Genomic DNA, 14,788 nt, shown 5'->3' on the forward strand with positions numbered 1-14,788 from the left:
GTTCAATAGAATTAGATACTGATTGTTTAAAGGAATCTTGATTGGTCTAGGCCAGAGACCAAGCTGCACTATATACTACCATGTGGAAACCCAGGTTTAATTCTTTTATTTCTCTTTTGTTGGGTTGTGCACCTATCTGTACTAGTCAGATGGGATAAACTCCACTCTCATAATGTTTGTAAAGTTTATGCTGTGATTCTGGGACTTGGTGTCCTTGTGCTATGGCTCAGTGTAGCGAAGTTGCTTTCAAACATCGTGATGTTGTATTATGGTGTTTTGACACCACACTGCAAAGTGATGCTTCACATGTCCTGGAAATGATTCTGAGAACTTTTTGTGCCTTGCAAGCATGATACTATGAATAGCAGGCCTACAGAATCCCTAGAGGGCATCACACTTAGTCCCTGATTAGGCAGGGAAGGAGCTCTTCATTCTGCCCTACAGTAACTTTTCTGGCTAGTTAGGAGTAGCATTGAGACATTCCACCAAAGGGAGACCTGTCACTCTTCTTCAGCTAGAAAGACTTGGATCCTGCATATCACAGCCACCAGGAGTGAAAGTGCTGAAAACAGAGGAGCAACTCAGTGTCACACTTGGGAGAGAAAAGCAATTCTATAATAGATACACTAGAACCTCAGAGTTATGAACACCAGAGTTATGAACTGACCAGTCAACCACACTCCGCATTGGGAAGCAGAAGTGCGCAATCAGGCAGCAGCAGAGACTGAGACAAAAACAAAAAGAAAGAGAGAAAGCAATTACAGTACAGTAGTCTGTGAAATGTAAACTACTAAAAAAAAAGGAGAAAGCAGCATTTTTCTTCTGCATAGTAAAGTTTCAAAGCTGTATTAAGTCAATGTTCAGTTGTAAACTTTTGAAACAACAACCATACCGTCTCGTTCAGAGTTACGAACATTTCAGAGTTCTGAACAACCTCCATTCCTGAGCTGTTCGTAACATTGAGGTTCTACTGTACATATTAATCTCACTAACATTAAGGATGAAATCCTGGCCCCGTCGAAGTCAGTCACAAAACTCCCATTGACTTATATAAACGTGAGTGGAATCCAGCTTTATTTATTTTAGAATATAATTATTTAATGGATTTATCATCTACATTAAGGTAAACTAAATCACTGTTTTCTAATCTTATTTTAAAGCTTTAACAAATCTACCATTCAGATGCCACTAGGGTGGGCAAATTAAAAATACCCAGATACGTATCTTTTCCGTTAAGCCATCAGGAGGATACAATACTTGGGTTTTATAAGAAAATCGTTGTTTCTATTGGAAGAAAGAAATGGAAAGTAAAATAAGCAAGTAAATATAGGAAATTATAATAACTCTACAAAGGGTAAGTGCAAAGTTGGGAGCGGGGATGAGAGGGGAAGGGCAGCATGAGAGGGAAATGACTGAAGGGGCCCACAGCTGCAGTGTAAGAGCGCAGGATATAGGGTGAGTCTTGGACAGATTAAAATACAGTAGGCTGCTGCTATTCACAGGTGTGGCAGATGTAATGTAACTATCCCAAACTATGGGATACAGGAATCTTCAGCTTCCTCTAAAGAATCACCATAGATATGGAATATTATTTTTGTGTTGGAGGGATGAGGTATAACAAGTTTGTATGTGAGCTCCCCAGAGCTTTGTGTCTCTTGACAATCCTAAATTGCAAGGAACCAATCGGTCAGACCTGGAAGACTGTGACAGGAGCCTAGAAAGGAGAGACACAACTAGAACCTTGATCCTGCTCCATTTAAAGGCTATGTTAAAATTCCCATTAGCTTCAGGGAGGCAGGGTTGGGTTCTAATTCAGAAGAATTGACATCTAATAGTGCTATAGCAAAATTTTGCCAGTTAGCCTGAGTTTCTAGTTGACTTAGATTCCGTTGGGCTGAATTATTAGCATGTACAGAGTGCCACCGTGCTTCATATAATAGCAGCAGGCATGTTGAGACTCGTCCATTTTCTTTGGTGCCACAGCCAGTTACTGTATGTAATCGCTCTGCTCCTAGGTCCCCGTTTACACTTGTCTCATCGACTACTTGTGTAGGCATTTCTGGCTTCAGTAAATTTCTTCTACCAAGAGTTTTTTTTCCCCAAATAGGACCTGTTTTGTATTGAGGAATCACACCGTGCCCAGTTGCCTCGCTTAATAAAATATTTAAGCCTAAATTTTCAAGTGTCCACTAATTTTGAGTGTCTCAAATTGAAGGCCCTTCTTGATGCACTTAGAATCTGACTTTCACCCACAACTCCAGTTGAAGTCAGGTCCTGTGTTGGGCATCTGGAAACTGAGGCACTTGTGTGTATGAATCGTTGAAAATGTGAACCTTAGCTTTTACTGAACACAGGAAAAGTTTCCCTTTGGAAACTGCTCCCCTGCACAGCTCTACCTCCAGGCTAAATGAACTAAATGCATTTGCAGGCTAGAACCTCACTTGTAGCATTTTGAAATTTCACAGTGTTGTAATTGTAGGGGGTCCAAGGAGTTGTGGGGGTGGGTGTGGGAGGAAGGGGGGGTTGCAAGGTTACTGTAGGGGAAGTTGCGCTACTGCTACTCTTACTTCTGTGCTGCTGCTGAGAGCAGTGGCTGCTGGCCAGGAGCCTAGCTCTGAAGGCAGAGCTGCTGCCAGCAGCAGCGCAGAAGTAAGGATGGCATGGTATAGTATTGCCACTCTCCGGCCGCCCAGCTCTGCAGGCAGCAGCGCAGAAGTAAGGGTGGCATGGTATGGTATTGCCACTCTCCGGCGGCCCAGCTCTGAAGGCAGTGCAGAAGTGAGGGTGGCAATATTGCAACCCCCTTAAAATAACCTTGTGACCCCTCCCTGCAACTCCCTTGTGGGTCAGGACCTCCAATTTGAGAAATGATGATCTCTCCCATGAAATCTATATAGCAGAGGGTAAAAGCACACAAAAGACCAGATTTCATGGTCCGTGACCCATTTTTCATGGCTGTGAATTTGGTAGGGCCCTAAGTTATAGTAAGTGCTGGTTGGGAATGTCTTGAAATGTTTTTTGTTGGAAAATGCCAGTTCATCAAAACCTAAACTTCTTGTGAAAATGTGTCAGTTGGAGACCCCAGACTAGCCAGTAATGTGATGCATGAGGGCACTCACCTAGGATGTGGGAGATCCAGGTTTAAGTCCCTGCTCTGCCTGATTCAGTTTGCACAGGAATTCTCCACGTGCTTCTAGAGCTCTGAGGACCACTATTAACCACCCATCACCCACAAACACTGCTCCCAAACTCTACTTTTTGGTGACCTACCTTCTGGATAAAGAGGGCAGGATGGACCTCCCTTTGGAGTTCAACAGTGCTGTCTCCTTCAACACCACTCCTACGTTGTCCAGAAGGGTTGTGGCAGACTGATATGAGATGCCCCCTTCCTCAAAGGGATTAAACATGTGGCCTGCACGCTGTTCTTATCAGTTGTTGGTTTGGTGAAGGAAAGCTTTTACCCATGTCTCCCATATCATAGAGCAAAGCATTAACCACAAGATACTGGCTGGCTCCTTAACTGACAACAGAAAAAAATTAGATCTGTCTCAAGGGTAGTTACAAAAATGAGCAATTTTTACTACTAGGATGGCTCTTAACTCTGTTTCAATAGTAGAGCGTTGTTATGGCTGAAGATAGCATAATGGGTTAATCCCAGCCCCATTTCCTCGGACCTCCTGTGGCCACGTGATTTGCAAATGCCTGAAAATATCCCTGCTCAATTCTAATTGTTTGTGGCAGTCAGCACATGATTTCACGTGTTTGGTCACAGCAGTATTCGTTTTCTCTTCTTTTAATCTTTGAATGTCGTGCCTAGTTTCACTGATGTAGATCATGATGACACAGTAGGCAGTGATTTCATTTAAGATGTTTTGCCTTGACTCCAGAAGTGTGGATTCCTTGTGGGATGGCCAATATTTATTAATGATATCCTAGGGTTTTTAAAGGGAAAGCTATATCACAGACCATTACAACAAGTTTAATCTATTCCAAAATGCTGGATGCATTAGGCAAGAGCTACCTTGATTGGACTGAGGTCTTCCTCATTAGTTCAGATGCTGGTTCAGAAGATTTATTGAAGGCTGTCTCCTTTTAAAGAGCTCACTTTTGATCCCTAAAGGATATCTTCACTCTGATGTGATGGAGCTGAGATAGGGCTGCTCTTCTGACATAAATGCTGGTACTGAAGTAATTAAAAAAAAACAACCCAAAAAACAGTCCCATAATTAGGAGTGTGCAAAATGTTCATTTCTGAATATGCATGGGTTGAATTTCCTGGGACTTTTCCAAATATTTAATTGGGGTCATCAGTGTGCACTCTTATATCTAAAGTTAAATTCTCGTATCATAAGCAGAGAAGTTGGATTAATATTTTAACTGTAAAATTGGGGTTGGAGGGGTCATTACTTGGGATTATTTCCAGGGTTCTGAACGTATTTTGTACAGAATTCTTTGTATCAGAGATCATTTTAATCAGACAAATTGTTTAATTGTTCTTACTATTTACACTTTGCTACTGCGGTAGAGCTGAAGTATTTGAGGTGTCTCCTAAAGTTTTACTTACTTAAGTTATTAAGATTTGGCTTTTTAGAGACTGTGTGTATGTGTGTTGCATATAGTGAAAATGACAATTTCATAAATACCTGTTATATAAACTAGATTATACGAGCATACAGTCTTTGGGGGGCAGGGACTGTCTTTTTATCATGTGTTTGTACAATGCCTTTACAACTGGAATACAGACTCTAAATGCTACTGCAATTCAGATAATTAATAAAGCAGGATTTGTCAAAAACAAATTCTAGACCTCCATGAGGCAACTATTGAAGCAACTAAACATTTTTTGCAAAATGTGATTAATAATTTGGAGCCTTCACTTTTTTCTCTTTGTACATTATAATTATGTTAACATTAGAATGGCTGTACACATTTGTTGTATATTTGTGGTAGCTATAGATTTAAAATGGAATTTCATAGGGGACTGGATGGTGGTCATGATACTGGTAAATGGGATCTGGTTCTCCCCACATGTAGGTTGCTGGTTCGAATGTGGGTCAGAAAGATAGGGACTGAAACTTGCTACTAACTGATTGTACTGGTGTTCTTGGTCCAGTTCCTAGTGTACAGTAGATCATTTGCATAATTGTTGACAGACACAGCAGGGAGTTCAAGCTTGGAATAAGAGTGATTACTAAACACTACTCTCTCCAGAGCTAGCCTGCAAGCCCTGGCATTGCCTTTTTTGGGGGCAGAGGGATGGGGAGCAGGAGCAGGAGATCCTTTAAATGGCAAGGCTGCTAATCTCAGATTTAGTTTTGCAACTGAGAAGTTTCTAGCTGTTCTAACCATGAAAATCTCATGGCTGAAAGGTCAGTGGCAGTGATCTTTCCTGTTCATGACTATCCTCCCCACAACTGCCATGAGGTGATTGTTGGGGTTGCCCATGGGTCCCCTGGAATTTTGGGAGGATTCCTGGGCTGGGGTTGGTTTGGGGATAGGGGCGCCAGGGTTGCCACAAATGAGACTAGAACTTCTGTGAGTTCCCTCCCGCTTCCTCCTGAGCTGCTGGCGTGACCCTGGCTATAAACAGGAGAGAGAGATTGGATTTGTGCTTAAGACACTGGACTGGGACTCGGGAGGTCTGGGTTTAATGCCCAGCTCTGCCACTGACTCCCTGTGTGACCTTGGGCAAGCCACTTGGCCTTTCTGGGCCATCTGTTCCTCATCTGTATAAAATGACAATAAAACTTCCTTTCTCTCTGTCTTGACTGTTTAGACTGCTCAGAGACAGCCTCAGTTTGGGTTTGTACAGTGGCTGGCAGAGCTGGGCCCTGATTTTGGCTGGGGCTTCTAGGTGCTACCTAATACAAACAATAATAAACAGTGGGGTAGGCTGCAGGCACAGAAAGGCTGAAGACAAGGCTCTGGCCCCTTATGTATGGCCTATACACACTCGTTTGTGTCTCGCTTTGTGAGTGCTCAGAGGACTTCTGTCATTCACCTCCTGAGGCCTGTCCTTACCCTCTTGCTCCTACCGTTGGTTGCTTGACAACAATGTTGAGGGATATTAGTGGCAATGGAGTGGTGTGAGGAAGCTTTCTCCACTGACCAACATGTGCTTGATTTGCAGATACACAGAGAATTATGTTTTTCAGTGCTGTCCAGTTGCCACCTTTCCATTAGCACTCAGTTCATGTTATTAAAAGGTACAGGTTATTGTAAAACAAAAGTAAATACATCTGTGGGTAGACTGAAAATCAGGGAGGAAAGGGCTCAGAAGAAGAACTTGAGAATACTGTGTCTGACACACCGGCTAGGTAAATGCAGTGACATGTTCTTCATGGAGAAGTAGTTCTCTTAAGTATTTCATTTCCCAACTAAGGATTAAATGCTGCCTTCTGATGCTGTCTTGCAGGAAATATTTACTAATCAAAACCTGATTTTTTTCAGAAGTGCTGAATATCTGCAGCTCCCATTGACTTTTTAGAGGGAGAAGCGAGAACTCAACACTTCTTAACATCAGGCCTAACTGTGTGGTGGCCATTGTGAAGGCTGGATTCTGTGCTGTTATTACTGATGGTAGATGGAATGTATGGAACTGGCTCTGCAAGGTGCTGTCTCTTCCTTATCCTCCCCACCATCCCTGACACTCAGGGCACCCTTCCAAAATCTATTCAACAAGCCTCCACCCACACAGAATTCCTGTTTCCCTAAAAATGCACTTCTGCAGCATTGTCTACTGACACTTTATTAAACGAATTGTGAACTATCAATACGCTGTGAACCAGATCCCTGGCCCCACTCTGGCCTGTTTGCACCCAGCAGCAGAAAGGGGTGCAAAGCCAGTTTAATAGGCCTCCTGAGGATTCTCCCACTAGGGGGGAAGGTCCTGATGGTATAGAGCCAGACTAGGGTTTAATGGGAATAGAGGCCATGGCTAGAGAGCTCCTTCACTCCAGCAGTTTTCAGCTGCTAGAATGACCCCTTGGAGCCATAGGCAGCCAAGTGCAACTTGCAGCAGCCCCAACCGGCATTAAATTATTCTGGGGCTGAGCAGTCCTCTGGTGACCTCAGGATCAGGGAACCACAAAGATGGCACAAAGTCATATTTTCACAGAACCCTCACAGCTACACCAGATGCTGCTCTGGCCCAGCTGAGGATCTGGCCCAGCATGTATTAAGTGGGCAACCATGTAACAGAGTCATCGTTCATGTCTCATGCCAGGAGTGCACTGACCAGGATGATGTCGGTCCCTGAGCGAGGACACAGATATGGAGGACAGGCTCTTTTTGCCTGCACTGCCCATGCCTTGGGTGCCCACGGGCACAATCGAACCCCATGTATGAACCTTTCAGTCTCTGACACTGATCTTTATAGCAGAATATATGACAATGACATGCACAACCACTGCATGGGCTTGGCTCTTAAAACATTTAGTCAGCTCTGACTCTTCGTATAATGATATTTATGTATTTGGCAGGGAGTATGAGAATACATGATGTTGGGTGAAGATCCCTGATGTTTGATATTCACCTTCACTTACTAGGAGGCTGTGTCATCAGCAAAGTCATACATCAGATGGGAGTTAAATATGAGGACTTACTGTCATACACACACATCTCTTCATATACAGATAATTGTGTGTGACTATATATGGAATATGTGGTGATGAGGGATGTTGTAAAAAAAAAAGAAATTGCTACAAATCTGGGATGAGCTCATTACTTCATGAGCAGTGAAGCCAACATAGAGTTATGCAAGTCTTCCCAGACAAGTGGCAGTAACAACTATATGGTACCTCACACCATCATGTGTTTTGTTGTGGTTAGATACTATGTCTTTGTCGTCTTAAAAATCTCACTCCACATTTTCCCCTTTGAAGTAGGGTTTTAGTTACTACAACATAGAAAGAATCATGTCATGGGTATGGGTGGAGCTTAGTGATGTTCACAAGTAATATATAATAGTTTGAGATTTATACCATAGCTTGGGAAACAGAAGAGTTTATGTGATTATGATCTTGTGGCATGAGAATGGTTGGCTGACAGATGAGCAACACATTCTTTTTGAGGTCAAGGATGAAAAATGTCATTTTAGCATGAAAATTTCCCCACTTTTATATAAAGAGGGGAGACTTGACCTTCACCAAGGCTGTTTGGGACCAATCCCAGGAGTGAAATTCTGGCTCCATTAAAGTCCAATGGCAAAACTCCAGTTGATTTTAATGGAGCCAAGATTTCACCCCATGTTGGCTTCAGGGAAAGGGCTACAGCTGCCTTCTGTGTTGAGTTACAGAAGGGTGAGATTCACCCTGTCTAGAGGGCCCACACAAGGCCTAGTGATCACTTAAGCCCCTCTTAAGCCCTCAAAACTGGAGCACGTAAAATTGCAACCCATATGTAAATCTACCAGAGAGCGCTTAAAGGGAAGAGGAGAAGAACAAGATGTTGTTTGTGTGTTTGCTTGAATACAGAATCAGGTTTTATCCTATTAGGAACTTGCTTTCTTCAGTTAAAAAAATACATTATCAGGGCTCCTGGAATCCCATGGTGTTAAAGTCCAGAAGAGCAGGATTAGCATTTTAAGGGATCTCATGCAGTCTTAATTCTGGTAGTGAAAGAACCATCCTGTGTGCTCTTACCTGTCTGCCTCCGTATGCCAAAATGGCTCTTGTCAAATCTTGGAGCGTGTGCAATTCAGTCTGTAGCTTATTCCTTCTGTGTCTGAGGCCTTGCTGGCCACTTCTCCCTCCTCTTTGTTTCCATGATGGCTCTGCTAAATCTTCAGAGTAGAGAACCAGCGCACCAGTTTTTGTGCTGTAGGTTTTAGGAAGATACACACCCCAGCAGCCCTTCATAAACTGCCTCTCATTCAGTAATCTGCTGACATGGCAGTAACCTTCATGAGACTTCCAGTTCAGATAATCCTAGCATGGAAAAAATTAAAACATAGGATAGACTTTTGGGGGGAAATAACTTTCTCACCCTGGGGTTGAGAGTATGTGGCTTACCAGATACACAGGAAATTATTCTTTGCTTACATGCTTACACCACTCCGGCCTTAGTGAATTTAGGATTTGACCCAATGTGAACACTGAATTGTTTGCTAAGGTCTTACTCTATTCTTAAGGTACCTATACACTTACGGCGGTGTGTAGTGTACAGACACTGCATGTCCAGCTGGTTTGGGTATAAATAGCAGTGCAGACCGTGAGTCATAGCTTAGGCAAGTAGAGTAGAATGGAGTGCCCTATATGCCTGAACCTCCAGGACATATACCCTACACAGCTCTCTACATGCCCAAGCAGTGCCTCCCACATCTACACTGCTATTTTTAGCAGCGTAGTGTCCTGCTGTCTCCCTGCTGCTGGAGCCTTTCACTTCCGTGTGTAGCTACACATGCTCTACACACCGCTGGAAGTGTAGGCAAGGCTTTACTGGGGCTGGACTATCACTGACATTAGTGAGCACTTTCATTGATTTCTCATTGCCTGTATGAGGATTTGAGGACCAAAGCCCAGTCTTTTGTAGATGAAAAGTTAATAGAAATTTCCCTTTAGAAATGTGTGGGAACATTTTATGACACTTATCTTAGGACAAATCTTTAGGTGATAAATCTGAGGAACTGTCCCAGATTGAAGTGTCATTAGAGGAGGATTTGGAACAAACTGATAAATTAAACAGTAATAAGTCACCAGGAATAGATGGTATTCACCCAAGAGTTCTGAAATAATTCAAATGTGAAATTGCAGAACTACTAACTAACTGATCGGTAACCTATCATTTAAATCAGCTTCTGTACCAAATGACTGGAGGATAGTTAACGTGATGCCAATTTTTAAAAAGGGCTCCAGAGGTGATCCTGGCAATTACAGGCCAGTAAGCCTGACTTCAGTACCAGGCAAACTGGTTGAAACCATAGTAAAGAACAGAATTGTCAGACACATAGATAAACATAATTTGTTGGGGAAGAGTCAACATGGTTTTTGTAAAGGGAAATCATGCCTCACCAATCTATTAGAATTCTTTGAGGGGTCAACAAACATGTGGACAAGGGGGATCCAGTGCATATAGTGTACTTAGATTTTCAGAAACTCTTTGACAAGGTCCCTAACCCAAAGGCTTTTAAGCAAAGTAAGATGTCACGGAATAAGAGGGAAGGTCCCCTCATGGACTAGTAATTGGTTAAAAGATAGGAAACAAAGGGTAGGATTAAATGGTCAGTTTTCAGAATGGAGAGAGGTAAATAGTGGTGTCCCCCAGGGGTCTGTACTGGGACCATAAATGATCTGAAAGAAGGGGTAAACAGTGAGGTGGCAAAATGTGCAAATGATACAAAACTACTAAAATAATTAAATCCAAAGCAGACTGCAAAGAGCTATAAAGGGATCTCTCAAAACCGACTGGACAACAAAATGGCAGATGAAATTCAGTGTTGATAAATGCAAAGTCCTTCACATTGGAAAACCATAATCCTAACTATACATATGAAATGATGGGGTCTAAATTAGCTGTTACCACTCAAGAGAGCGATCTTGAAGTAATTGTGAATAGTTTTCTGAAAACATCCACCCAATGTGCAGCAGCCATCAAAAAAGTTAACAGAATGTTGGGAATCATTAAGAAAGGAATAGCTAATAAGACAGAAAATATATTGTCTCTATATAAATCCATGGTACGCCCACATCTTGAATACTGTGTGCAGATGTGGTCATCCCATCTCAAAAAAGATATATTTTAATTGGAAAAGGTTCAGAAAAGGGCAACAAAAATGATTAGGGGTATGGAACAGCTTCCGTTTGAGGAGAGATTAATAAGATTGGGACTTTTTACCTTGGAAAAGAGACAACTAAGAAGGGATATGATAGAGGTCTATAAAATCATGGAGAAAGTAAATAAGGAAGTATTATTTACTCCTCATAACACAAGAACTAGGGTTCACCAAATGAAATTAATGGGCAGCAGGTTTAATACAAACAAAAGGAAGTATTTCTTCACACAACACACAGTCAACCTGTGGAACTCCTTGCCAGAGGATGTTGTGAAGGCCAAGACTATAAGAGGGTTCAAAAAAGAACTAGATAAATTCATGGAAGATAGGTCCATCAATGGCTATTAGTGTCTCTAGCCTCTGTTTGCCAGAAGCTGGGAATGGGCAACAAGGGATGGATCACTTGATGATTACCTGTTCTGTTCATTCCTTCTGGGGCATCTGGCATTGGCCACTGTCAGAAGACAGGATATTGGGCTAGATGTACCTTTGATCTGACCCAGTATGGCTGTTCCTATGTTCTTATGACCAACAGATCTAGTGGGCTGTGGAATGGGCTCAAGCAATGGTAATCCATTGCTTCAAATATTTCATACCAGATTAGAGACAAACCCTAGCAAATGTACTATAGGGGACTATCCTGTATTGGCAAGGGGCTTGGGCTGGATGAACTATTATCACTTTTTCATCTCTAATTTCTATGATTCAGCACAAAAAGTTTATCTTAGAGTGTTTACATACCTTAAACAGTGATATTTATAGCAGAGTACTTATTGTGCTAAGAAAAGTGATGGGTGTCAGTTGATAATCCTAAATTCTAAAGTCAATGTTCACATTGATCCTTAATATAACATACCACTCCATTTTTTAAAGGCCCTCCAAAATGAGAGTCTGGATTAAAACCATATTGTGAACTATGTTAATTTTACTAGATCAGAACTCCAAATCCATTAGGATGAGAGGGCAGTTTGTTATACCAAAACAGTTTTTTCCCGTTGTAAATTAGTGGTTTTGAAATGTAAAAACTAACTTACCAGATTTCTTTAGTAATTAAAAACAATCGCAATTCATTGTCTAATTATGTTATGAATGCCTTCCCTTTCTGTAGTATCATTAAAATAATAATATCATTTCTTTGGGGGCATGAGCTGTTTTAGCATTTTGTGTGTTTAGCATTCTTAATGTCTAGCACAATGGGGCTCTGATCCCAAATTGGGGCTATTATTGCTATCATAGTAGAAATAATAATAATAATAATAATAAATATTGCCTAACATCAGAGGCCCAAATCAGGGTCAGGGCCCCACTGTGTTGGATGCTCTATGAACAGATCTGAAGACCTTGTTCCTGCCCCAAACAGCTTCCTCTTTTTTTAAAATCTCTTTTAAATTTTCTGTTACTCTTAGACGGGGTGAAAGTAAGTCAGGACACTTACCGGTACGAGGCCCAGGGGAGCATCCCTCAACCAGCCCTTCCAGGCTGCCTGGCCCACGCTGCCTGGGGCTCCCGTGTTGATTTAAAGGCCTGGGACTCCAGACGCCATTGGTGCGCTAGCGGCAGCAGCGTCCAGAGCCCTGGGCCCTTTTAAATCACCGGCCCCAGGGCAACTGCTCCCTTTCCCCCCCCCCCCCGCCCCATCGGCAAAAGGGGCCGGGACATTAAAGCACTGCAGGATCCTTTGCCGCAGCAGCGCTTTAACGTTGCTGCGCCTCCACCCCGCCAGCCCCTGTCAGCAGCCCTGCCGATACGGACCCTACCAGCAGGGCCACCAACAGGGGGAAGGGGCAGCAACGTTAAAGTGCTGTGGTGGCAGTGCTTTAAGGACAGTCCTTTGCAGTGGAAGTGCTCTGAGGATCCTTAAAGCACTGCCGCAGCAAAGGAGTGTCCTTAAAGCACTGCCGCAGCAAAGGAGCGTCCTTAAAGCACTGCCGCACTCCCCCACCCCCTGCCGTCGGGCGTCGGTGGCCCTGCCAGTAGGGACCCTACCAGCAGGGCTGCTGACAGGGGAGGCAAAAGGGGCAGGAACATTAAAGCGCGTGGGCTGGGTATGGGCAGTGCGGGTTCTTACCGGTACGCCGTACTGGCTCACTTTCACCCCTGCTCTGAGAAGCCCTTATTTATTGATCAGTTTGTAAAGCAGAGGAGTACTGTGCACAGCAACCGTAAGGTGGTCTGATCTTCAAGCATGGGATCTGTCTCAAGTACTTTTTGAGTCTTTACGGTGTGCTGGATGGCAATGCGGAACGTTTTATAGCAGAGTATGATAATCTACTTTGGAGGAATCTTCAGACCCTACTCTTTTTATCCTGAGATAATGTCCACTGCACTCAAATACTACCGTGATGGGTGTCTTAGAAATAGCATAGGTAAGAAAGGTAGACAGACTTGGTATGCCTTTGAGTGAGGTAGTTAGAGTGGACTCTGATGTATCAGTGGTCATAGACCATGAAGAGAGACATGGAACATAGCCATGTAACAGTCTCCCTAGTAAAAACACTGACCTGGTGGGTGAGATTCATTAGAGAATCTCAAATTAGTCAGAAGTTTCCAAATTGTTCTATTAATAGATGCATTCACATACTCTTCTTGACTTAAAGCTACAGTACCATTGTTTGTTTCTCAACTACATAAAATTTCATTACATGATGATAATTACTCTCACTAACTACGCTTGGTTTCCATGGTTTGTACTGTAGAGAATTGAAATGGCAGGCCCCAGCTACTCCCTGCTAGTAAGATGACTTAGCATACAAACAAGGCCAATTCTTCCCTCCTACACTCTGGTCCAAATCTACTCATGTAAATGGAATTGTGCTGATATAAACGAGATTTTGATTTCCATTACACTGGTACAAACCTTGAGTAACTCAACTGCTTTCAGTGGAATTACCCCAGTGTAACTGAAATTAGATTATGACCCACACTCCTTAAAAAAATATTTTTCTGATTTGCAGTTGGTCACACTAAGGTAATTCTGAAGTCCAAATACCATAAAGTATTTTATATAATGGAACAAGATCGGTGATAGGAATTCACTGTTTTAACTATAACTTTAATGTATATATTTTAAGCGAAGTGAATCTTTGATTTTAGCTGCTGTAAAATTGCTTTGGACTGTGCAATTTCTGTAAGATAAACAAAATATTATTTAAAAGCAGCACAGTAAACTTCAGCTATACGATTCTGATTCAGAACAACTCCACGCAGGTCCCAGAATTGATGTGTATGCCTAGTAACCAATTAGTCTAATATTCAACAACAAACAAACAAACAATAAGGATATTCCCTGAAGAATCTATTTCTTTATATTTAGGTTTCTTCCTCTGGATTTCTCGGTACAAGTTTCTGTTTCTTTAACTTGCGTGCCAAGCATTCGGGTTCAAGATTCTCCAGTTTTAATTACAGCAGGCATACATACTTCTAGGTTACTAAGGCATTTTAATTTCAACAACAAATAAGACATCACTGACAAAAATTCTATCTCCATAATAGTTATTTCAATATTAGTTAAAATCACAGAACAGAAAATTACCGTACAATCCATAATGGTTTGTTTTCTGCACTTTTGTAACCAGGACTCACCTCTGGTTCAAAGTGCACCTCCAATTTCTCCTGGGTTTTTTTGACCACCTGTCCAGTACCACGGCTTAATAGGGAAAGATTGGGCATTTTTCCTTAGTGACCTTTCATCTTGCCTCTAAAACTGTAAACTTGTTATCAGAGCAGTCTGCAAGAGAGCTTTGTAAACAAGATCTTTGTTATGAAATATGATAATTTGTAGATCAGCTCTTCCTTAATGTGCAGCTCCGAATAGCAAAAAAGCCTCACTGGGTTTCCGGAGTCCTCAGTCTCCTTCACATTTCTAAGTGGAGTCAAATTACTTTTCTTCTGCCTGTTCTGTGCACTTGTTGTTCCTTCTGTTCTGGTTGCTTTGGTACATCTAAGGATTTGTGAAACACAACCATCCTTTTTATTGTGATCAGAGGTTGTTTGTCTGTCGCTATGGCAGCAAAAGGA

General features: G+C 42.2%; 1 protein-coding gene across 1 annotated transcript in view; it reads right to left on the reverse strand.

The window, feature by feature from the left end:
- The window catches only part of KIAA2012 (KIAA2012 ortholog), a 91,694-nt gene extending 77,209 nt beyond the window's left edge, over positions 1 to 14,485 (reverse strand). The window contains exons 1-2 of the mRNA XM_039493713.1: positions 14,354 to 14,485; positions 8,643 to 8,927 (exon numbers count right to left, since the gene is read on the reverse strand). Of these exons, the coding sequence (XP_039349647.1) occupies positions 8,643 to 8,927; positions 14,354 to 14,440 (372 nt within the window). The 5' untranslated portion in view covers positions 14,441 to 14,485. The remainder of the gene's footprint in view (positions 1 to 8,642; positions 8,928 to 14,353) is intronic.
- Positions 14,486 to 14,788: the final 303 nt, after the last annotated feature.

Source organism: Mauremys reevesii, linkage group 11, assembly GCF_016161935.1.
Source record: "Mauremys reevesii isolate NIE-2019 linkage group 11, ASM1616193v1, whole genome shotgun sequence".
In the NCBI taxonomy this organism is placed as follows: Eukaryota; Metazoa; Chordata; order Testudines; family Geoemydidae; genus Mauremys; species Mauremys reevesii.